Consider the following 25,722-nt stretch of genomic DNA (forward strand, 5'->3'; position numbering starts at 1 on the left):
AGGATGAGGTCTGTAGCCCTTCTCTTGAAAGGCAATGTATTGCGTCTGTCTTGCGATCTCATATTTGTATTTTTACTTACTTATTGAAAAAAAAATTTTGAAGAGAAGTTATGTTTTTTATCTATTTTTGGAACGCAAGACATACGCAAAACATTGCCTTTCAAGTATCTACTCCTTAGTATGTACCTACCTAAAAAATGTCTCAATTTATTTAAGTACTAATATTATCAAGAAATACCGAACTATGTGAGTTTTGTACTTTGGAGGAAAAGGAACAAAATTAATGTTATTTATGATGGTATGTTTATTTTAAATCAAAAATACCTACTTTCTTATACATATTTTAAGTGAATTGATTGTAAAATTGCAGTGTGAAAGCTCGCTGCGGCAGCAGATATCTGTCCTCGAGCAGCAACTCGCGAGCAAGTGCGACGAGTGTGAGCGAGCCGCGACCCAGAGACAGAACGAGGTGCATATTACATTTATATTTAATATGTGTCTATTGATGGTTTATATACCACTTACCCTAATCACTTGTAACCACATCGACAGGTTAACAATATCTGTAGCATGAGGAATGAGATGGAGAAAGCTAATGAGATAATTAAGAGTCTTGAAGTACGTATCGCTGTGTACTAGGTATAATTTAGTAGCTACATATTTAATTAATGATAAATTAGTGTTACAAAAACATACTTACTTACCCTAGCAGTAAAGGCATATATGTAGTTACAGAACATTTCTACAGATGTATTTATCGATACCTATTCAAACTGCAACCTTATCTGTTCGCAGGAAGAGTTGTGTTTCCTTCGGCAGGAGCTCCGGGAGTCCCGGGAGCAACTCCGGGATAAACAACACGAGGTGAGACAGTTTTAAAGCCTGATATAATAGTTTAGTATATAGCGGATCCTACTGGATGCGTTAAATGACGGTCGAATGGCGTAGTGGTTAGTGGCCCTGACTGCTATGCCGAAGGTCCCGGGTTCGATTCCCGGCTGGGGCAGATATTTGTTTAAAGACAGATATTTGTACTCGGGTCTTGGGTGTTGATATTTATATTTAGTATTTATCTATGTATGTATTTGTGTAGATATATCAGCTGTCCGACAGATTTGATTAACTTATGAAATAGTAATGAATCGTCAATGTTATTGTCCGCAGCTGACACTAGCCCAGCAGCAGCTGTGTCTGATGCAAGACCAGCCGCCCCCCCGCGCCCGCGCCGCCGCCGCGCAGACCACCTGTCTTAGTACACATCTCGACGATACAGAAGGTATATTACCAATGCTTATTTTACATAGAGTTAGATAAGTACCTAGGTTACTCAAAGAGCAGAACTGACAAGTAACTTGCTATGCATAACCTAGCAGTAACCACCATGTCATAAGTTATATCGTAACTGGCATATCGTATTTGATTTAAGACCTTCTGTCAATGTATCTTTTAAAACTGTCATAATACCTATGTATATCACTCGTATTTATGCTGTTGGTGTATCTGTCGCAGTAAGATAGTAATAGCCGGGATATAATTATATCCCTAGGGATATGATTATATACCGGACATAGTTATACGAAAGCGATTCATTACTATGTCACTAGGGATATAGTTATAAAACGGACCAAGTTTAGTGATATAGTTATATTACTAGATTAAGTTCAGTGTTATAAATATATTATTTGATTAAACTTAGTGAAATAGAAATCTACCACATAGAATTAAATAAAGCGATAGTATATTGGTTTTATCTTTATTAAAAAATCAACTTTGTGTTTCCAGTAAGTTACTTTGTGTCATTAACACGTATTAAAGTATTTTAAATTATATAATTAAAATAATCATATTTTTTGGAATTTAAGCATTAACAATAAAATCGAAACTAAACAAAATTTTAAAAGTGTTTTAAAGTTAATCAACAGTTAAAGTGAGATATCTTTATCTCTTATCAATTATCAACTAAGGTGAGATCATGGTTTCATTAAAAATATTTTAAAATATTTGTTCGGACAAGTAGAGTAATAGTGACATCTAGAATAACATAGCACTGGATGCTTCTTACAGGCACATCTTTTAGTAGAACACCTATTCGTTTTATTACAGGAACATTTTCAATAACCTTGGCATCTTTATTCATTAAAAAAATCTACATTATTTATGTAGGTATAGGTAACCTGCAGTTGCAATATTTTGTGGCATGAACAAGTATTAAAGTAGGTAATTGAAATTATAATTAAAATGATCATATTTTTTGGAATTTAAGGCATTAACAATAAGTACAATTAAAACTAATAAAACAAATCTTTTTAAAGTAATCAACAATTTTGAGATATCTTTATTTCTTATCAAGTAAGGTGAGATCTTGGTTTCACTCAAATAGCTATTTCACTAAACTTAATCTAGTAATATAACTATATCACTAAACTTGGTCCGTTTTATAACTATATCCCTAGTGAGATAGTAATGAATCGATTTCGTATAACTATGTTCCGGTATATAATCATATCCCTAGGGATATAACTATATTACGGCTATAACTATCTTACTGCGACATATCTATAGTAAATAAATCATCGTAATTTTCACAGTTTTGTTTTACAATTATATTCTAACCAGTATCTTACTGAGCTCCATATCACCACTTCCTTGCAGCGCTCCTGTCAGACAAGATCCGCGAGGCCGAGCAGCTCCGCTACCGGTGCCAGGATCAAGAGGAGGAACTGAGAAGACTGAGGGAAGAGCTGAGTCGCGCGGAGGAGACTGTGCAGCAGGTAGGGGTACTCATTACCAGCATCAGACTGTCAATAGAGCACCTAAAACTGTGGAGGTGTAACGGATAACATTCGAGATTCTTGGCATGTACCAATGATTGATTGACCTATCATTCGCAAGGAGTCACATCTGCGGAGATAACAGTCGTGAAGATATATGCATGGTATTTCTGTAGGTCTATTTACGTAAATGTATTGTTTACGTTATATTCTGACACACATTATTACGTTAAAAGTTTCATGATAGTTTCCGCGATAGGCGCCACTTTCTATGCCCGTAAAATTTTATAGTTTTTCACAAACTATCCTGTCCTATGTCCCCACAGCAGCAGCAGCGCGGACTGCAGCGCGCGGCGCGGCTGGAGGCGGAGCTGGAGCGCGCGCGGGAGGCGTACGACGAGCTGGACTGCCGCTACAGGTGAACTCACATCTACAGTCTACTGACACTATCAGCCCTATTTACAAGCTTTTGTTTCCTCTTTTATGTCTGTATACCTACGCGCATTTTCATATAAACGGGCGTTCAAGCTCTTAAAACATCACAAAAGTGGCGTATGCCTGTAGGTCTATCACAAGTCACAAATGCTGTCAACTCATCTTGATCAGCGCCCCTGTCGGTGAAGTTAGAAACTAATAAAACGCATACAAATTCCAATGACTTTCCTATCAAATTCATATCGACTTTTTTCGACAACTCTGGTGAACGCACTGCTGTACAGTATACACCGCACAGTTAGAAATTCGACAAAAAATCTAACGAGTGACCCTACTGTCTAACCACCAGGTCGAAGTGCGAAGCCGCGACCCGGCTGCAGGCGTCGCTGGCGGCGGCCACGGCGCGCGGCGCGGCGCTGTGCGCGCACTCGCGGCGCGTGCTGGCCGCCGTGCGCGCCTGCGTGCTAGTGCGTGCCCGACAGAGGTAGGGGCTGGAACGTATAGTCATGATTACGTTCATATTCGTTTACTTTATTAACTCTAAAAACTACACTAGGTATACGACATCAAAACTATATAAAATATAATATTAATATAATTAACCAAATTAGTAACTAGCTACACAGTACACAATTTAAAATGCATTTATATATATCATCATCGTCAACTGTATTTTACTAGTGGACATAACTTGTCTTCCTCCACGTTTCGAGTTCACCCATCAATTAGCGGACTGTGTCAGTTCTTCATATCTAACTGCAGAACATATTTACCTTTCTTAAGAAACATAGGCAATAATAGGCAACTTATACACTGAACTCACCAAACCTAGTTCAGTTCTACCTCAATAATTTATATTATGTAAACAGAGAGCACCAAGAGAGGCTATCCGAGCAGGGCGCGACGCGGGGGAGCGGGCCCCCGGCGTCGGAGCCAGCGCGCTGCGGGCTGCCCTGCCGGCGGCCAGGGATGACCAGCCCCAGGTCAGATATCATGACAGGAACTGCCTCCCATACTGTATAATTATAGGGTGTTCCATAAGTAAGACATAAGAGACAGGAATTTGAAAGTCGTAATAAAAAAATGTTTAGTTCAGACCCTGAGCCACCCCCCTATTTTGGCTTACTATACTTACTACTTTTGCAAGACCCGTATTGTGATAGTTCATTCAATAAAATATGACCATCCAAATTTACGTAACACATTATAAGAGCCCTTTTTCTTTTCCTATGGTTAATAGTATGTAGTAGTTGTTTAACTTTCTTAAATATTTTTTTTATTTTACAACGAATAAAACTATTTTTATTCTTTAATGCTGAACAGAGAATCCAGAATAGAACAAGAAGTACACCTAGACCGCCTAGACCCCCGCCCCCTCACCCCGCGCGTGCGAGCGAGACAGGAGACCGCGGGGGAGCGAGACGGCACTAGCATCGTCAGCACGCTGAAGCAGAGACTGCGCTCTTCTACCAAGAGCTGCAAGTGCCACGCGCCGTTGTTGATGGAACGACAGGACCAGGGGCCTAGGTATGGGGATTTCATAGTTTTTGGATAGTATTTTAGTAGTATCTAAATGGAGAGAATATGGGAATAGTATGTTGCAGTATTCTGCGGAAATTAGCTGGTAACCTCCTTAAAGTGTCAGTTCGAGGATCTGCCAGGCTGTCTGACTGCCTAGGGTGCGCTCAGGTACAATTGGGTCACTTTGGGAGGTCCCTATAAAGAAACTGGAAGCACACTTATTCATACAAAAAGTTACATAAAATAAGTTAAAAGCACCTAATCTAACAGTTTTGACAAAAATTGTCTTTAATCATATATCGAACTCGGGACTTCGGCATAGCAGTCAGGGTCACCAACCACAACACCCGATCGTCCGCTCCCTGCACCTCACGACTAACTTATAATGCCATACTTGCAGACACAGCGCAAGCAACATGACCTTGCCCCCCTCCCCGCCCGCCCCGCCGGAGCGACGCAGCGCGCGGGGGGCGGGGCGGGGCGCGCGGGGGGTACACTGTGACGTCACCGTCACCGTCCCCGCCGCACAGACAGAGCGATGCAGCCCGCGGAGGGCACACAGTGACGTCACTGCCAGCTCAGCCCCTAAGCAGGCGAAGAAACGCATCCTCCCATCGCCCCGAGTCCGCAACATCAGCATCCAGAGCGTGACGCGGCGCGACGGCAGCAGCAGCACGCGCCCAACCAGTCGCCGGACTGATGGCCCGACCGGTCGCCAGCCGGCGGGCGGCGCGACCAGTCGACCGACCAGTCGCCCGACCACCTGCCCCGCGCGGCTAACAGACGACGGACCAGAGAGAAGTGCTGCTTTGGTGAGTGTTTTATTGAAAGATTATTTTGTTACTGGTTTGGTGGTTACTTTTTAGTGTAGGGAGTTCGTTTAGACTTTGATCTATGATCATGTCTGCCGAAAAACTGATTAGTAAAAAACTAAATTTCAAGTGAAGGACAGACAATCTGGGAAGCTCTCAAGCTTTTTAATCAAGCCTATGTCTAGAAGTGTTACATAACTTGCAGGGCTAGTACAGGGTGCATTTAAGACGTGACAAGAGTTTCCCATCGCGCAGCCTCAAGAGCTAGCGCAAACGGAGAACTTTTGTCACGTCTTAATAGCGCCCTGTGCTACTTATTATACCTGATGATACTTACTGTCTTATTTTGTCAATTTCCGTGTGCAGCGCTGGTCTCCATCAGACGAGTTGTTCTCCCGCGTGGCGCGGCTTCAGGACGCTCTAGACGACGGGGCGCGGCGCTGGGCCCGCCCCCGCCCCCCGCCGCCCGCACCCCCCGCGCCGGGGGTGGGGGCGTGTCGCGGGGGCAGTGGGTGACAGCCGACATCACGATATTACTCGTATTATGATTGATCTACCTCAATAGTTTTTTAAAGGTGATAGTATGATAGCTTAAATAATACCATGTGATTATTCACCCAAGTAACATTTTTGGTTTTAAAAAGGTTTTGAAAAGGTTCTAGAACCTTTGTATGGAAATCAACTCGTGAGACTTAGAAGGCTCGATAACCTTATATTAACCTTATATTAACCTCCTGAGTGCAAAAAGGGCCCAGGTTTTAGAACCTTTCTGAGAGCTACAGCAAAACCTATAGCTCAAACCCAGAACCTTTTGAACAACTTACACAGAACCTAAATAAAACCTTCACAACCTTAATTTAACGTTAACATAACCTTGGAAGACAGCTTTTAAGTTCTAAATTAGTCCTGGATGTAACTCTTCTATAACTTGAAACATATTTGATGGATATTTGTAATGCCTTCCCAGGACTCTCGGGTCTTAAAATGTTTCTGTGTAAGATTTTATAATAATTATAATAAATGGCGCCATTACCTGACACTTTCCAAGACTCAAAATGGCTAACTTGTAAGTGTTGTATTAATACAAAATATAGTAAGTAGTTAGGCTGAAGTCAGGAAATATGAAAACCTTGTGCGACTAGCACTTTATTGTGATACTTTCGGTTAATAGTTCTGTATAAGTGACGGGCCTTTTGTAAATGATAAATTTGAAGATATTTTAATTAAAAAAAATAGATAAAATTTTATGTTTGGTGTAAATTTATATTAGAAATAAAAGTACTGTCTATATAAAAAAACATATATTTGGAATAGTATAGGAAACGCTACTGAATTTTCCCTTATTAATTAAAATGTATCTTTTTGGTAAGTTTTTTTTTTATTTCAGTGAAAAAATATGGCGGCCGTTAGGAAATTACTAAAAAGCATTAAACATATTTTGAGGATGCCTCTAAAGCTTTAAAATATTCTTGTAGGACTTAAATCATGCCTTTAGCTCATAGCCAGTGCTTAATGCTTTTGGTTTTCACCAAGTAGTCCTAATTTGTTTGCCTAGACAACTCTTATCAACCTAAAGGTTTAAGATAGGTTTTAAAAAATACTTATAAGTAATTTAAATATTCCATAACTTTATGGTTGTATCAAGGTTAAAAATTTAACCTTAAGCTCTCACTTTAGCATTAATGCTAGCTTTTCTAGAAGTAAATCAGGAGTCTACGACAACTATAAGATCCTAGAACTATATGCTCCTGAAATACATGTTAAAATAACGTTAATATAAACTCTTATCAGCAGCTACAAGGTTGTATTAATAAACAATTAGTTTTAGGACTTAGTAATCATTCTCAAGTACTCAATATGACCAGATAGCAAAGCATTAACCTTTTCACAACCCTTATAAAACCTAAAGGCATTTCTTACAACCTAAGCTCGAATGAAATGTTACTTGGGCAATGACAATGGTTTAGCTAGTATTTTTGGACATAATATTATGTTTTATGAAGAATCTATAATTGTATATTTTGTACTTACCGACAATTTGTAATTTTTTTTAAGAAGGAATTTATGTTATTTGTATGAGTTAATTTATTTGTACGTAGTTTTAACATTATTGTTATGTTAACTAGTCAACTTGTTGTTTTTTATTTTATTTATTAATTATATTTTATCTTTTAATAGAAGCTTTGAATTGGAATATGCATGTTTTAATTCTAAAGACTAGTAATTTCATTACATGAAATTTATCGATGTGATGGTGTACCCAATGGTAGGTAAGTACTCATACTGATGTATGCAGCTACGCCGACTGTAGCCTCGCGTCTTGGCGTGCCGCAGGTCACAGGTACTTATATACTGCATTTTTTCATACTTGGCATAAGAAACTATATTTGTGTGGAAGTAATTACATAAGAACCAATGAAATACTTGCTAGCTACTTTCGCAAAGAAACCATTTATTTTATCTGTAGTTTATGTAATTAATAATATTTGGATTAAAATAAGATTGTTTACCTTGTAAGCCAAGTATGAAAAAAATGCAGTTTAGTTGATAACGATCATAGAATAAACAACAACACAGATTAGTTTATCTATATTGAAACAATGATTTATTCAAGTAATAAAACTATCATAAAATATAACTTAACAATCTCTTTCCGAACATTTTCTTGCTATATATACAATTAAAATTACAATTTACACAGACCACTGATCCTTTTTATGAATCAAATATTTACTGGATTGATAATATTGAGATAGACTAGCAATAAAAATATAGAATACGACTAAAAGAAAGTTAACATCCATGAAAGTTTTACAGCCGTGTGCTTGCCACACCTATAATAATATTTACATCCTTTGTAAGAAGCAAACTTTTATATTGCTAGTCTATATCCAAGCTATAAAGCGAGGCATTTTCTAACTAATCATAATCACACATCCTTTCGCGACCCTATAGCCTGATGTATCAAACATACATACACTACATTGACCTTTACCATAACCCCAGGTGACCTCGCATATTTAAGGCAGTATTAATGACATTCACTGAAACATAATCGGAGTTTCAAAAGTTGTATGGTCTGGTTTGTATGAATTAAACAGTTTCAACATAGGTAGTAGGTAGTCACACTGGATAGCCACCTAACAACTTCCCTACAAAGATGCCGGCAAACAACATTCGCTCGTATGAATCTCCGTAGTGAAAACAAGGAATACATTATTGCCATTTTGTTTTCAAACTAGTGGAGGAAAAAAGTGGAAAGTAAAAAATTTTAAATCTAATAATGGAAAAAAGTCGTCGTGAAAAACAAGGAATACATTGCTGCCATATTGTTTTTCATCGACTTACTAAAATATATATTACTCGTATGTACCTCCAACACTACTTTCATTAGTAGGAGGCGCGGGGCGCGGGGAGAGGCGCCCTCGCGGGGGCCGGCATTCACTAACAGACCGCAGTACAACAATCGTCAGCAAAATACAGAAAGAGCGGCGCAAGTCACGGTCATATCTAAGACTTATCAGCAAAACGCGATGAGAGGCAGATTTATAAATAACACGTTTTCATAAAAATAGAACTAAGAAACTTAGACAGTATCATTATGTTTAAAATGATTGTAAATTGTAATAGTGAGTCCGGATCACTACATATTGTCGTGTGGTAACACTTACCCCCACCTAGTATACGTGTGTAGTGTGGCGGCTGCCACTAAACCTAAAAGACTTAGTGGCAACAAGGGACCGAGCAACCTTTGCCGGAGTATCGCCCAAGCGAAGGGCATTACAAAGCGGATTCACACGGGAGGGTTACGTAGGGCAGTCTCCATAAAGAATGCGCAATCCGTCGCAAGGAAGATGTCCGTGGACGAGACGCGCGACCTTGTGGCAGACGAATCCCTCTGTGATCCCCACACACTACACAAAAAAAAACACATCACCAAACTCCACGCACACAACAGACAAATCACACCACAGTCCCCCTGAAGCCGGCCAAGATACGGCCCAAAAGGCTCACATCGAGGACCCACAACCGTCCACCAGCGCCTCCCCGACGCACGCTAAAAATGACTTTTACGCCATCGTTGTCTCGTCCACCCCCGTGAAGTCACCTAGAAAGTCCCCATCACCATCCAGGGAACTTGAAGCAGCAGATGACGAGCAGGAGGCGCTCACGGACGAAGACTGGACGGACATCGAGAGTGTGGCCAGTGGAAGGGAGAGCCTTCTTCCTCCCGTTATTGGGAAGCACACCGGTGTCTGTAAGGACCTAGCTACAGCCAGGGCACGGGAATATCTCATGGCCGGCAAAGGGGCCATAGAGTCAGCCAATAACTTAAAAAGAGAGATCCGGACGATCGCTGTGGAACAGCTATCCAACCTCTATGAAATGGTCCTATATCTTGCTGACTCAAGAAACAGGCACAAGCTCCTCAGATAGGAGGAAAAGTGCAGGTCAGCCAGGGAAATGGTCAGGGTGGAACGCGCACACAGCAAACAACTCGTGGAAGAAAGACAGCGCTCCGAGGTGCTGCAGCGCGAGGCAAAGGAAGCCTGGACCGGTACCCACAAGGCGGTAACGGGGGTCCAAAGTTGGTTGAACTTTGAGATGGACGGCTTTATGAAGACCATAAAAGCCGTCCATATCGAAGCAAAAGAGGTGACACCTCCAACCAACAAAACCAGCGAAGGACCCCGAAAAACTACGCAGGATACAACCATGGCGACCACTGCAAACGAACACCTACATCCTGACCTCAGACCGGCTCTGGAGGAGATAAAATTAAAACTCGGGGACCTGGCCAATGAGATCCACTATATGAAGATGGACGCCCAGACTACCAGTACCTACAGGGCACCCATCTCCAAAATCCCCACCCCCAGAGACCGCCCGTACCGGAATAACTGAGGATCTCCAATTGATCAACCGGGAGATCTCCGTGCTCAAGGGCGAGCTTCAAGAAATCGCAACTTGGCTCCGCAGCACGAGAGCAGTAACAGAGGAAACCATACGGGAGGTAATTAGGGAGGAGACAGTGGGACTTAAAGCCAGGTCCCACGACATTATAAAAGAGTTGGAGGAAGACAAGGACCACATCCACGCGAGCGGCCCAATATCATCGGGGCAGCTTGGAATTGGAGCCGAGCTGGCCATCTCCGACACAGCTACACAGCTGGAGGAAATGATAACTCCTCTAAGGGCAGATGTGGCCAGTCAATCAAAGGCCTTAAATTCTAATATGGTGAGTGTATGAGCCACTCATACATGAGATTATGTGCTGACAGCGCTTACATGCGCGCCCTCAATTTGGGTAATTCGTGACATCCTTGTAAATACACTATTATTTTATATTACGGCACGTTAGTTTAAGTTTTTAGTACATTATAGACCGTTTAACTTATCGGTTATGTATTCATTTTGACATCCTGACACCCTAATTAATTATAATTCTTATACAGAGTGTGACATCTACATACCGCTCTGTACAGTGAGGATAAACTACGCTCTTTAAAACAAAAATCGACGTCGCTGGACTTTAGAGGCACGGGCTTTCAAGTGAAACTTAATTAATAACTTAATTTTAGGGAAAAAAATCGGAAAGTGGTGCTGAGCATGGGGAATGAGGAGAGCGCCAAAGAAGTCAAGTCACAGTTTAATCGCCTGGACAACAACCTAGAAGTAGTTAGAGGCAAACTTGTTAACCCGCTGGTAAGGTTAAAAAAATTAATGGCCTACCACAGCGATAAGGAGCTGCTGGAGATCTTGCAGGCCCAAAACAAGAACACATTCGAAGGCTTAGCACTAGACGACAAAAAAATGACGGTGCGCTACCGCAAAAAGGCACCTAACAACCTCCAGTGCCAGTGTAAAATGGGACTGCAGTCCAAAATAAGTGGCTTTTACCAATGTGGTAAAAATATGTAAGTACCGAACTTGGGTCTTTATAAACGAAGGCACGCATAGATGAATCGTTAGTTCTTCGTTAGTCTTAGTAAGTACTTTCAAGAAAATAAACATGCATAAGTGCATCAAATCAAAAATAAACTTCTACAATATGGATGGCGCCGAAACACAAAATTAAACGGCAGAAGGCGCTGGGAATGTGCGAGACCGGTAGCAGAGGATGTCCAACGAGCTAGTCGAGCTACAGCTGCGAGTTACTTAATGATTATCACTTATTACCTACATGCGGTCATGGTGGAATCAGTAAAATGACTAATAACATCAAAAATAAATATTGGCTCAATATGCATAAGGAAATTACTGAATTTCTCAGTCGTTGCGCAGATTGCCAAAAGCACATGGTAGTAGGAACAATAAAGAAAAGAAGGAAATTGCATCGGTCGTGAAAGTCAAGGAATGCATAATTGGCCATATTGCTTTCCAACGGCTAAATGAAAGGAAATAAACGTGACGCGCTGATACATAATCACCCGCGGCTCCCGCACCAGGGAAGAACCACTACCAACGATTGTAGTGTGGCAACACTTACCCCTACTTAGCATACACATATATAGGTCATTAGTAATAAACCATCATTCGCACATCAACCGTGTTCCTTCATTGTCGCGTCCTTACATGGCGACCCTGCCAGCCGGCCTGGCTCCGTGGCAGTGCCGGCGGACCGCGTAGTTAAAATAAATTAAAATTGAATTAAATTGAATAACGGACTAAAATTTACAAATGGATAAAGAAATGTGAAAGGTGCAAATGGACATTAATATAATAAATATACTTTGTATGAGGCACTCATACATGAGATTATGTGATGACAGCGCTTACATGCGCGTCCTCAATTAGGGTAATTCGTGACATCTTTGCGGGTTGCGTGGTGCGGTTCGGAAAAATCACGGATTACAGTGCTAGTGACAAACTAACATAACTATAGTGCAAGTGACATATTCATATTTTTTTTGACAAAGGCATTGTGGAGCCTAGGAGAGGTTCTACTTGCAACGTGACATTAATTCTCGGCCTAAAATCATAAATACATAAGTGGAAGAATGGAAGAAAATAAACATACATAATTTTATCACTAACAATAGCATAAGTTAAAATTGTTACTAACATTTTGTATGGATATTCATATCTGAAATAAATGAAATTGAATTGAATAATAAATATATAAAAATCAAAATCGATCTACAAACAAGTGGACAAAATAAAAGTACCTAAACTTCTAAAAAAAAAATGGATGGCGCCGGGAGAAAAATTGGCTGCTGAGGAGAAGGCGCTGGGAGTGTGCGAGTCGGGTAGCAGAAGATGTCCTCCGAGCTAACAGCTACGAGGCTGCTGCCTGATGCTGCCCAGAGCGAGGAACTGGATGTGCCCGAGTTGGACCCCGCAAGTTCGACCGCCACCCCACCCAGATGGGAAATTTATATATTTTTGGGACAATTTAACTTAAAAATGCAGGTTGGCTAATTATTTCATTATTTTTCTTAGAATTTAAATTCGTTCAGAAACAGATTTAAGTCAAAAGTTGTTGTCAAAATATAACTAAACAATTTTTTTTATTTTGTGTTGGATCTGAATATGCAGACATAATTTTGTATGGAAGTACCTAGAATACTTAGGCACCTAAAATTGTTTATTGTATGATTATTTTCTTTGGGAAGTATATAATTAGTTTAATGACACTTGTAGACGCCTAGGTAATATTTCATGAATTAAATGTAGTAAATTTATAAGAAAATCATAATATCGTACGTGTCGAAACTCAATTATTAATTGTGTATACCAGGGTCTAATAGTGTGAGTGAGATAGGTTGTATTGTACTATAATATACGATTGTACTATATCTAATTACTTCATCACTAATGACTTCTTAAGTAATTGGAGGAAATAAGTGGAAACTAATGAGTTAGATAATAATGGAAAAAAGTAGTCGTGAAAAACAAGGAATACATTTATGCCATTTTGTTTTTAATCGGCTAGAAATACGACTTGAAGAATTTATTTTATATAGGCATCACAGTTCTAGAGGATAATAATAACATATCTTAAGATTATTTCTAAGCTTTCGTAGGAAAACCGAATGTCGGGAAACGGGTGGTGTTTCCCTACCCCTACCAAAATTAACCTCTCAAAGGACAACGTACCTATCAACGGGGACCCCGGAGACCATTGATGCAGGGAGAACACACGAGACATTTGAACAAACTCCCCTTAAAACCCACTGTACGGTTTATCACGTACAGTCGTACACATTAGATTATACTATTATAGTAATTTTAATGCTGACCAATACGGAAATACCTTTTACATGCACGTAATGCACATATTTAAATACCATTAATTATAGAAATAAATCAGTGATCGAACATACGTATAACATGCGTCTTTCACTCAACATCCAACAAGACCCGGTCCAAATATTGTAGGGGGAACCTCTGTCTCCCCTACACACACCAAGCCCAACAGGCACCAGCAGTTATCTCTCCCGGTACAGCCACGATACAGATATCGCATAACAAAGAAAACTACCAACATTATACATACACCTCACTCCACACGCACGACAACTGACAAAATAGCACAAAGACCCTCTGATGGACAGTGGGACTTAAAGCCAGGTCCCACGACATAATAAAAGAGTTGGAGGAAGACAAGGACCACATCCACACGAGCGGCCCAATATCATCGGGGCAGCTGGGAATTGGAGCCAAACTGTCCATCACGGCTACACACTTGGAGGAAATGATAACTCCTCTAAGGGTAGATGTAGCCAGTCAATCAAAGGCTTTGAATTCTAATATGGTGAGGATAAACTCCGCTCTTAAAAACAAAAATAAACCGGCGCTCAAAGCACCACCTACGCATCTGTCGCAGCCCGCCCAAAACCTAAGGCCAAACACACAATCATAGTGACGTCCAAGGATCCCAATAACATCGGGGATAACGTCATAGAGACGATACGGACATCGCTGGACTTTAGAGGCAAGGGCATTCAAGTGGACAAAGTGCCTTAGGGAAAAAAACCGGAAAGTGGTGCCTGAGCATGGGGAATGAGGAGAGCGCCAAAGAAGTCAAGTCACAGCTTGATCGCCTGGACAACAACCTAGAAGTAGTTAGTGGCAAACTTATTAACCCGCTGGTAAGACAAAAAAATGTAAAGGCCTACCACAGTGATAAGGAGCTGCTGGAGATCTTAAGGAGAAGGCGCTGAGTGTGTGCGGGACCGGTAGCAGAGGATGTCCTTCGAGCTACAGCTGCGAGTTATTTAAGTATTATCACTTATTACCTACAAGCAGTCATGCTTGAATCAGTAAAATGACTAATAACATCAGACCAGCTGGTCCTCGGAGAACTGAGACGTGCCGGAACATCGCATCGGCCGTGAAAGTCAAGGAATGCATAATTTGCCATTTGGCTTTTCAACGGCTAAATGAGAGGAAATAAACGTCTGATAAATAATCACCCACGGCTCCCGCACCCGGGAAGAACCACTACCAACAATACAACAAAAAACTGCGGAAATCCATACAAAGGTGCTTCGCCCAAAAGATCAGCAAATCATACGTTACTCAAACACAGATTTGAGGCATATTACATCATTAAACTGGTAAGTTGTGTAGTGAGGCAACATATGTAATAAACAATCATTCGCACATCAACCTTGGTTTGACTAGCACGTCCTTACAGTTGCATACTTCACGTGCAGATTACAAATAGGTAGTATTGAAAAACGCTGCGCGGCGATAGATTAGAAAATTACGCGCACTGATATTAAATTCTTCGCTGAGCTGCTGGAAAAAATCAGACACGTACAAAAGATAAATTATGGAAAACTTTCATCACCACAAGTAGACTCAACCACCACCACTTTTTAGAAGGGACCAGGCAGAACGAGAAAACGGCAGAGTACTGAGTCGGTCGACAACTGTCATCCATTCCCAAGTCCTCAATATACAACGTCACCAACTACTGACATCACAATTCAAGATGACATAATTACACAAGGTGAAACAGCTAACATCATGGTTTTAAAATGGAAGATACATCAATCAATCTACCTACAACCTGGAAAAAGCCAATGTTACCATTATTCAGAAACTCAAGGAAATTAAGGAATCTTTCCTGTTTATAATTATGACTGTTTCTTTGAAAAGTAGTAGTAGCGATATGTCGGAAAAGTTGCTGAAATTCTTTCAAATCCGGAGTTCAGACACTGAACAACATCACCCAATATCATCAAAATTAGTGTCTAGTGAAAGTTTTGTGGCTGATTCTTCAGGATTATCGTTTGTGACATCTTGCCCTGGAAGAATCGGGAACTGAAGGGTTCCAACTTCAGCGCTAAATTACATCACCCCTGAACATCTCCGAAATTTCATCTGGACTTCTCTGCGAGGGGAGCGCCGAGCTACATCTACCGGCGCTTCAACCACCAGGATAACCTTACCTGATCAGGAGATACAACCCTCGTAAGTTGCCATATTTCCCATAGTAACTTACTGGAAAATTACCAACAACCTACACGTGCCGACATTCTGCACGACGTCACAGCCATTTTGGTTGTAAACAAGTGACGCGGCCACAGTTGAAGACACTTACGAGGGCTCGAGGAGTTTGGACGACCAGCTGTGAGACACCTGGCTCGTCATCATCAGGGATGGAGGGATATCCTCAACAGCAAACAGTTTAACTTATCGGTTATGTATTCATTTGTCATCCTGACATCCTCCACTCCCCAGGGGAGGTGTGATGATAGCATTAAATTCCATCACGTATTTAATAGACGTGCCTATCGTCACATCTCATCATAAGAGTTACCCCTCCTTAGGTAGATAATAAGTAGTAAGTAGTAATAGTAATTAAAGGATAAAGATTTTTTTTAAAACTTTTCCGGCATTCAGTTATTTGGCAATTATTAGATTTATGAACACAACATTTAAGTATCTACATAACAGCATTTATTCGAAAGCATTCGAATGCAATAAGGGTTCTGTCAGATGTCTCTCCCCGTGGAATGGGATATAGCCAGGTAGTTGTAGTGTGGCAACACTTTCCCCTACCAATAAACGATCATTCTAACATCATACTTGGGTTTGATTGCGCGCGTCCTTACATGGCGACCGTGCCAGCCGGCCTGCCCCCGTGGCAGTGCCGGCGGACCGTCAAAAATAATAAAAATAATAATTGAAATAAATAATTAATTAAAAACAGTGAAAGTGGAAAATATAGTAAACAGCCGATTATGTTTCAGTTTCAGTCAGCGCTATCACTGGTCAGCGCCCTGTTATGTCCGCACACTGAAATGCTAACACCGCATTAAGCGCATTCCCTCATTTCGTCATTTTGAATAACTATATACTTAGGTCATGTTTTTAAAATCAGTTCCGAGTCGCGCGTCGTGAACGTCGGTGTTGAAGCTATAGCAATAGATTAGCTACCTATTGTGAACTAGTGTTTAGTGAAAAATTAAATAAACTGGTCAAGTTTAAAGAGAATTTTCACCGAAGAGACTCCCGCTGCAAGCACAACAGCCCGTAGAGGACAACTTTATTTTGTGTTACAAATAGGTTGTCATTGATTACACATTCACTGTCTTTTCTCAAATAACCTAAAGAGCACACCTTCATTTTACAGGTTTTTTTAGTTGACGTAAACAACAATAGATTTTGGTTTTCTTGCATAAAACAAGAAGTAGCCAATCGCCGGAAGAAAACGGATATCGATTTTGTATACAAAAACCTGCCCAAAATATACGGCCGTCGATATAGACAAGTGAACACTTGTGTACTTTGTCAAAGTATTAAATCTGAAACGGTCAACAGTAATTGCTATTTAATTTGATACTTATATGGAGTTTAGTTTTAACAAGGTACAAAAATGTTTACATGCTTATGCAACTGACTGTAGCACTAGGAATCCTACAGAATCACAGTAAAGTTTAGAGCTAAAGGTACAGCTATGTGTTCGCACAGTGAGGACACCTTATTTCGTAAAATCACCAGCATAGTTCAGCCTTGAAGTAGCCGGACACAGCACAGCGCTGTTACAGTGAAGTCACTTGAGCTAGTACAGTACAGTATCATTAACATTATAGTGAAGTTACTTGGCTGGGCCGCGCAGCGCGCAGGTATCCAGATCCAGCACAGCACAGGGTCATCACAGTGAAGTGCTTGAGGTACATACAGTGCGGTGTGAGTACTGTGGCGCTACTTGGTCCAGCCGCGACACAGCACAGGGCCATCACAGTGAGTAGCTCGAGGTACATACAGTACAGTGCGGTGTGTGTACAGTGGCGCTACTTGGTCCAGCCGCGCAGGAAGGAGGCGAGCGAGGCGGCGGCGGATGTCACCAGCGACGGCGGCGGCTGCGGCGGCGAGCTGCTCAGCTCCTCCATCTGACGGGACATTTACCTTATGTACCTAAGACTGTACGAGTATATAAGATCCTAGTAATGTCTAGTTACACAGGGTGTCAGACAAGACGACTATATTCTGTAAAAAATAGCAAGAACAAGAATCCTATGACGTTTGATTGACAGATCTTTCCTTGAAACCAACATAATATGTATGATTAATAAAAATGCTTTATTTTTTAAAGTAAGGTTTAAATGGTGGTTAGTTATCTCTGCAGTCGGGTGTACGTACGGTGTACACTACGTGCTACACATTAGCCGCGTATCCACCTGTCGCACGCCTCGGCGAGTCATGCCTCTGGTTTGCTAGAACGAGATCCAATGCTGGGTTTGTATGGTCTCACCGAGGGTACTTTTATACAAACCGGGCATTTGATCGCGTTGTAGCAAACCCGAGGCATGCCTCGCCGAGCCATGCGACAGGTGGATACGTGGCTAATGGCAGACTGGGGGGTACGTACGGTGCACACGTGCATGGTGTCGGTCCAGGAGAGCGCGGGGGGCGCGGGCCACGCCGCCGCCCACGCCTCGCCCAGCGCCGCCAGCGACAGCGACGTGTGGCCCGACACGCTGCAGGACAACACAACACGTAGCACATGAGGATACTCATTATTAAATAGAAAATACTGCAACACCACACACATACATAATAAGGAAATACATTTTCAATTATTGTGTCACACAGTGCAAAAACGCAATTACTAACACCTATGTAACCTATATTCAGCAAAAAAATGCCTTTGACTTTGACTTTTCAAGACTGGAGTTTTATTCATTGTCATACTAATCTACACGCTTGGCAGACTTGGTGGGAGATAATGCAAAGCAGCACAGTAAATAGAGCTTTTAAGTACTCACAGTTTGATTATAGATTTTTAAGGAATATCACTCTTTAACACCACTATCTTAACATGTCTTACAATCTGCAAGATGACGTGGCAGCGGGTTAGTCACATCTACTAATGAACCGACCATTGGAGGAGATGAGTTCTCGAATGCAGAACAGGCAAACGTAGCTTCAAATGCGAGCGGCCTTTCCTTAGTGAAGTTTGTGAAATGGTGGTAGATGACTATCGACAAATAATTGAAAACTTTACGTCGATTAAGGCCCGGGTCTCCTATTTAGGTCGTAGGTCGCGTCCAGCGTCACGCCGTAGGCCGCTTCACGATGCTCACTATAGAAATGTACTGATGCGGTCTCCCTCACACGCCGACGTTGGCGCGTATATGTAGTGAGCATCGTGACGCGGCCTACGGCGTGACGCTGGACGCGATTTACGGCGTAAATAGGAGACCCGGGCCTTAACCATCTTCCTGCCCACTGGACTGACGACATTACGCAGGTAGTCGGTAGTGGTTGGATGGGGAAGGCCGTGGACCGAGTGTTGTGGCGCTCCTTGGGACAGGCCTATGTCCAGCAGTGGATGATTATTGGCTGATTACAATTATTGTGATTCTTCATGTTACTGTTCCTATTGATGTTGTTTTGTATTTGTGATGTATATTCTTTTAGTAAATAAACGATGTGTCTATGTCTATGATGATGATGATGATGATGAATAGAAAAGTACTCACCGCCCCAGCATAGGGTCATCAGTAGCCGCAGCCACAGCCAGCCCGTGCAAACAGGCGAGCGCGTGGCGCGCCAGCGGCGGCGGCGGCAGCGCGGCGCGCAGCCCCAGCGACACCACGGCCCCGCACAGCCGCCGCGCCCAGCCCTCCAGCTCCGAGGCTTGTTCCACGCCCTCGAGCCGGGATAGGCACACTTCACTGGAAACAGATGTATAGTAGCTTTTATTAAGACTGTTAAGTAAGGCCATGTGCAGAGATACCTGACCCCCCTCTCATAGTAACAATGCTTCTGAGAGGGGTCAGATTTTATACAGAGTGAAACTTTGTTGGTTACGTGAATTTTTACTATGGAGAATGAGTTTTTTTTTGCGAATCTAAATATAACATGCTGCACATGTAGGTTTCGGCTTAATATACCCATTTTGCAACATCCAGTATAATTATATGTATTGTAGGGTAGGTATTAAGACTGTCAGGTACTAGGGTAGACATAGGAAAATGTTTGAAGATGTCGGGATGCAGATCACGAAGCTGAAGTGGAGATGGGGAGGGCATCTGGCAAGGCGAGAAGACGGTAGATCGACCAAGGCAGTGGTAAGATTTTGTGGTAAGGATCGAAAAGTGTAAACTAAAATGCCAATATCAGTAAACGTGACGATCAAGTAAGTACGTTAGCGACATCGACACTCCACTGCAACGTCAACGGAAATTGCGTATCAAGTAACAAGTCGAACAAATAAAAGTAAATTTAAAAAATAGGTTACCACACGTGTCACATGGCCCAGGATGAAGTAGATTCCCTTCGTCTTGCTATTTTCTTTGATGGTTAAACGATATGCTGCAGTAATTACATGATCACTAGGTAGGTACTTAAAGAAATATAATTTTAAAACAGATATAAGAAGGTGTGAGCTCGATGGTGGTAATACGTGTACTGACTTAGGAAGTCACGTCGTGCATAACGTGCATGGATTTATTTTATGAATTACTTGGCAAATTTTGAAGCCATGTACACTCAGCAAAAGATATATGTAGGCCACCCCAGCGCAATCATTTCTATTTAATGATTGATCCACTAAATGGTGATACGTGACTTGAACATACTTACTTAACCTATTCGTTGAATTAACTATTGCAGTAGCCTGTGTACATTGTCTGTATTTTCTTGTGTTCATAAATAAATGAAACATCTATACAGGGTGATTGGAAAGTCGATGTATTCCTTTAAATGGGTTGTAGACGAAGGCATTTCCAGTCGATTGAGCCCCATAATGCATTATCCGAAAGTTAATCATTTCTGAGTTATTTAGGTTTTAAGTTTTTTTAAGAATTTTGCCAATATTTATGTTTAAAAGCCAAATATTTCAAAAACTAACGATTTTTTAATACATGTTTGATTGTTTTGTATTGGTGACACCTTAGTCAACTAATCATAATCATTAATTGCGCAATATTTTACTTAATTTAGACACAGTGCTTCAAAAAATATGAAACATTAAGAAAATGTTACAAAAGATGAAAACAAAAAAGCTAATTTAAAAAAGAATTTTATCTGACAATTTTTCAGGCACTACAGCTTAAAAACATAATCTATTTATAAGCTTTAAAATCACATATTCCAATCTAAAATCGATTAAGGTATGACCAAGATATAGCCAAAACAACCGCATAGGCGGACAAATCTCAGTAGGGACACGGACAACATTTTGTTTAAATTTTAAGGTAAAATGTCTTATAACTGGACTTTGTAGAGCTCCGAACCGTTTGCTAATTATTGTTCTCCGATAGTGCAGTTCCTCAAAGGCACAGATCGTCTACAAGGTTGCTTCACCGAAATAATGCCTGTCCGATAACACGGTTAGCCCAAAGTACTTTTCGATGACGATAGGTTCAACGATAGAATGCTTTTTCGACTGCCCAGTTTGTCAAATTGTTTAACCACCAAATTGCATCTCCTATAACACTATTCGGTGAAACTTTTAGCTAAAATATTTGGCACAGTGCTTGAACAAGTTGAATTTAAAACAATCATTGTCAAACAGTGCTATTGTCACGTGCAGTAGCATTGGCCAGTAGGCCAATCATGTTTTCGGCGAATTAACCGTCGTCGAACAGTAGTTTTGTGGAACCGGGTTGTGATGAATTATTTTGTTTTACCAATCATAATGGAAAATTACAATCGGCTAACCGTGTTATCGGACAAGCATTATTTCGGTGAAGCAACCTTTTCCTAGATCTGTGCATTTGAGAAACCGCACTATTGGAACACAATAATTAGTAAACGGTTCGAATAAGTCCAGTTACAATACTTTTTACCTTAAAATTGGAACAAAATCTTGATTGTTTCCCTACTGAGTTTTTTTTTGGCTATATCTTGGTCATACCTTAATCGATTTTGAAAAATTGACAGAAAAAAATCTTTTTTAATTTAGCTTTTTTGTTTTCACCTTTCTTAACATTTTCTTAACGTTTCAACTATTTTGAAGCACTGTGTCCAAATTAAGTTAAATATTGCGCATTTAATGATTTGGATTAGTTGACTAAGGTGTCACCAATGCAAAAAAATCAAAAAAGTATTAAAAAAATCCTTAGTTTTTGAAATATTTTTCTTGTAATCATAAATTTTGGCAAAATTCCTAAAAAAATTAAAACTTAAATAACTCAGAAATGGTTGACTTTCGGATAATGCATTATGGGGTTCAATCGAATGGAAATGCCTTCGACTACAACCCATTTAAAGAAATACATCGACTTACCAATCACCCTGTATACAATGTGTTGTTTTTCGAACCCGGCAAACTTTAAGGGTGTATTCTACGAGTGATTCCATCGTGAAAACACCCCCATATGTGGGGTCAAATCTCAATACTCTAGAAATGGCGGCCATTTTAAAGTTGCTGCAAAAAATGATAATTTTTGCTGTTTGTTTTGTCAAAAAAAACTAGATTAACTTGTGCTTGTAACTTATTTTATGTAACTTTTTAGCAGTTGTGCGTTTTATAGAGATATTTTTATAGGATAGAGATGACTTTTTGCGGATAAAATCATTTTATTTCATGTCCGTAAGGCGTTTAAATCTCGAGATATGATAATATTGAGATTTGACCCCACATATGGAAGTGTTTTCTCGATGAAATCACTCGTAGAATACACCCTTAAAGTTTGTCGGGTTCGAAAAACAACACATTGTATACACGCTACGGTTTACCGCTTACTTTACATCTTTGTGCCTTTGTGGCATACGTGTCTCTTTTGCTGACCGTACATTGTTACAATTTGCTGAGCTGTTTGATTGCGCAGTCCCGGGCGCAGGCGCAATAACAATTCTCAGAAATACTAGCTCAGCTTGTCAGCTTTTGCTTTTGCAGGACAGAATGAAAGATAAAACCTTAAAATATTAAATCTTAGACGTAATGAATTCTAATACCTAGCAGTCATTCAAATAAATACTTATTTAGTAAGTACTAATGTAAAATAACATTATATTAAAGATATGATGTGGAAGACATGTTCTTAACCCATGGAAGGGCAATAAGTATAGTTCTGTGGGCAATAGAATAATACTTTAATGAACAGACATACAAAACATACTTAAACACTAGAAACAATGCACAATAGGCGGCCTTATCGCTAAGACCAATCTCTTACATGTAACCTTATTTATTACCGAAACCTCAGACCAACTAAAAGTTCTTTTTAGTTGGTCTGAGACCGAAACAATGTAAGGCTTAACAAATTAGATGGTAAGGTACCATATACAGGGTGTCACAAAAAGGATATACTAAAAACATTATACATATTATAGTAAAAAGTCACATGAATATCAAAGTTTCAATTGAAAATGAAGTAATTTTTCACGAATTTTGACATTCTGATTTAATTTTCGGGCTTACATTTATAACATGCTGCACACATAGGTTTTGTTTACCCTTTTTGCAACACCCTGTATATAAAAAAATGGGTTGAGGAAGAAGTACAAATGCGGAGGGCAATGTAGTGAGTACAACAGCTACTCACGAGAAGGGCAGCGGGTTGATCAGATGCACGTCGGTGATCCAGGCCAGCAGCTCCGTGAGCTGGGCGGCCAGAGCCAACGCCGCCCGCGCGCGCCCCGCCGCGCCGCACGCCTCGCCCGCCGGCAGCCCCGCCGACACCGACACTGGGGGCAGGGGGGACTGGTTGTAGTTGTTGAACGGTCATGTTTTGTTAAAGAAACAGCCGACCCGAGCCAGGCATCGCTAATGTCATGAATGTTCTTGCAAAGCTCTAGTCAATGCTCTCGTCAAAATATTAATTTCGGGAGAACAATAAAAGAAGCTTGGCACGGAAAAAAACTCGAAGCAATATTACTGTCCTTTTGAGAGAATGTTTGCAAAAACATTACATTATTTGTAGCTCAGTTAAAGAAGTGAATGCTAATTAGGGACTCTCAGTCTGATTCTGTTCCACCCCATCTACTTTAGAACCTGATGACTCACTGGATCTGTGCAAGAACGAGTAGTCTCCGTCCACTGGCAGCCAGGCGGCCACCACGTGCAGGCGCTCGCGGCTCAGCGGGCTCTCCTCCGTCTCCACCTGCAGGAACTCCATGTCCTCCACACTGTCACTGGTGATGCAAACAATAGATTAATGTGAAATAGTTACATTACATTTTAGTGATTCACTCTCCGACACTACTAGACCAAAGTCAAATATTTTTCATCATTATAAAGCTATGTTATTACTGATTGCTGAAGGCAACTTTTCAAATTCTGTAATTTGATATAAAACCCTGTTTAAACGCAGTACAAAACTTGCTCAGAAATAATATTGTTTTTTTTTGTAGTTACTTTAACTTGCAATCGGTCTTGAGTGACCATAAGCAGTTGTTTGGAGTGTGTTTATGGCGTTTTAGGCACTCCCTCCCATCGTTGGGTTGCCTTCTTATTCAACTGGTCCTAGACCGTCCCAAATGTGCTTTCATCTTCAACCTTCTTATTGGAATACAACTGGTGAGGTCAGTAGCCAGCTTGTTGGGGTGATCAGCAATCCTATCTCTGTAGGCTCTTGAGAGGTTTTCCACTTCCTCTTTAACCATAGGCATTCGTAGGCCTCATCAATTTTATTATAATTTTAAAAAATATTATAGTGTAGACATGATATGGGGTAGATTTAAAACGAGAAAAATAATTGTGAATGAGGGTAGATTGAAGATTTGGCCTTTGGACCTTTCATGACCCTAACTTCTGCTGTTCATCAGTAGAGATAGCTAAAAACATGTAAGAATATAATAGCTAATATCAAATAACAATAATGTATGCTTACCTAGAATCATAAGTTATGTACACAGGAAAAATATACTTTGTTAATTGTCTTATCCGAGCTCTTCTCAAGGAGCCGAGTGACTCGGCACTTTCATTGAACAAGCTAACTCTGTTGCTGAGCTCCGTCTTCTGCTGCAGCGCGTGGCTCGCCAGGCTCGACACCCGCTTCTGGTACCTCGGTAACTTCAGTCCTAGTTCTGTATTGTGATTCTTCACAGCTGTCAATGCTTTTTTCCTCTCTTCTATATTACTTCTTCGTTGTTCTATGGCTAGTTTGATCAGTTCCACCTTATCTCTACATTGTTTAACTTCTATTTGGAGGGAATCATGTTTACTTTTTTTCAAGAGAAGTGCCTCACATCGGTCTTGCACATGTTTTCTATTGGCTCTGAGTCGGAGTAGCTTTGCTTGTTTATCTGCAAATCTGAAATGAAATGTGTAAATTTTACTATCAGCTCACACTGTATATAAGCAGGATAGTGATGAATATTCTTTATAGAACTAAGAAAAAAACAGGAAATAAAATAGAGCAAACTGAGTATATACCCTCAACATAAAATATGTTTTCAGCACTTCTTCAGCAAAAGTTATAAACTTTGTGTGGGTTGTATTAATGGTGATAATGATCTGGATGAGACTACAGACCTGTCGGAGTAAGGCATGGTCGAGTGCAGGAAGTTTCCAGCCTTGATACAATCCACACAGTAAAAGTTTTTCTTTATCGTGTAACAAAGTAGACATTTTGTGTAATGGCTTTCACTCTCCGTGGACGAAATGCGGAAATCTCTTGGTGCTTCACTTTCAGTGAAATAGCTCAGAGCCATTTAACAGAATTTAAGTTACAAAGGTTTTTGCGTATTCAAAATAATGCAAAATTGCAAAATGAATTTAGATATCAGAAAAGAAACGTCATTGTGACATTGTTTAAATGTGGCCAGCT

General features: G+C 40.6%; 2 protein-coding genes and 1 long non-coding RNA gene across 3 annotated transcripts; 2 read left to right on the forward strand and 1 right to left on the reverse strand.

Moving 5' to 3' along the window:
* Positions 1-738: 738 nt before the first annotated feature.
* On the forward strand, positions 739-2,771 carry LOC125491031. The gene is made up of 3 exons (XR_007268064.1): positions 739-864; positions 1,165-1,276; positions 2,653-2,771. It is a non-coding gene; the product is annotated as an uncharacterized LOC125491031 (long non-coding RNA).
* A 1,747-nt stretch (positions 2,772-4,518) lies between these two features.
* On the forward strand, positions 4,519-9,976 carry LOC119694498 (serine/arginine repetitive matrix protein 1-like). The gene is made up of 4 exons (XM_048628049.1): positions 4,519-4,733; positions 5,128-5,539; positions 5,906-6,047; positions 9,498-9,976. The coding sequence occupies exons 1-4, from the start codon at positions 4,519-4,521 to the stop codon at positions 9,974-9,976; spliced, it is 1,248 nt and encodes a 415-aa protein (XP_048484006.1).
* A 7,710-nt stretch (positions 9,977-17,686) lies between these two features.
* Positions 17,687-25,705, reverse strand: LOC105393220 (beclin 1-associated autophagy-related key regulator). Its single transcript, XM_048630846.1, has 7 exons — positions 25,428-25,705; positions 24,784-25,206; positions 23,958-24,085; positions 23,497-23,638; positions 19,483-19,677; positions 18,369-18,477; positions 17,687-17,889 (listed from the first exon to the last, which is right to left on the reverse strand). Exons 1-7 carry the CDS (start codon positions 25,604-25,606, stop codon positions 17,791-17,793), a joined length of 1,275 nt encoding a protein of 424 aa, XP_048486803.1. The 5' UTR covers positions 25,607-25,705; the 3' UTR covers positions 17,687-17,790.
* Between the last annotated feature and the right edge of the window lie 17 nt (positions 25,706-25,722).

Source organism: Plutella xylostella, chromosome 4 (assembly GCF_932276165.1).
Source record: "Plutella xylostella chromosome 4, ilPluXylo3.1, whole genome shotgun sequence".
Classification (NCBI taxonomy): domain Eukaryota; kingdom Metazoa; phylum Arthropoda; class Insecta; order Lepidoptera; family Plutellidae; genus Plutella; species Plutella xylostella.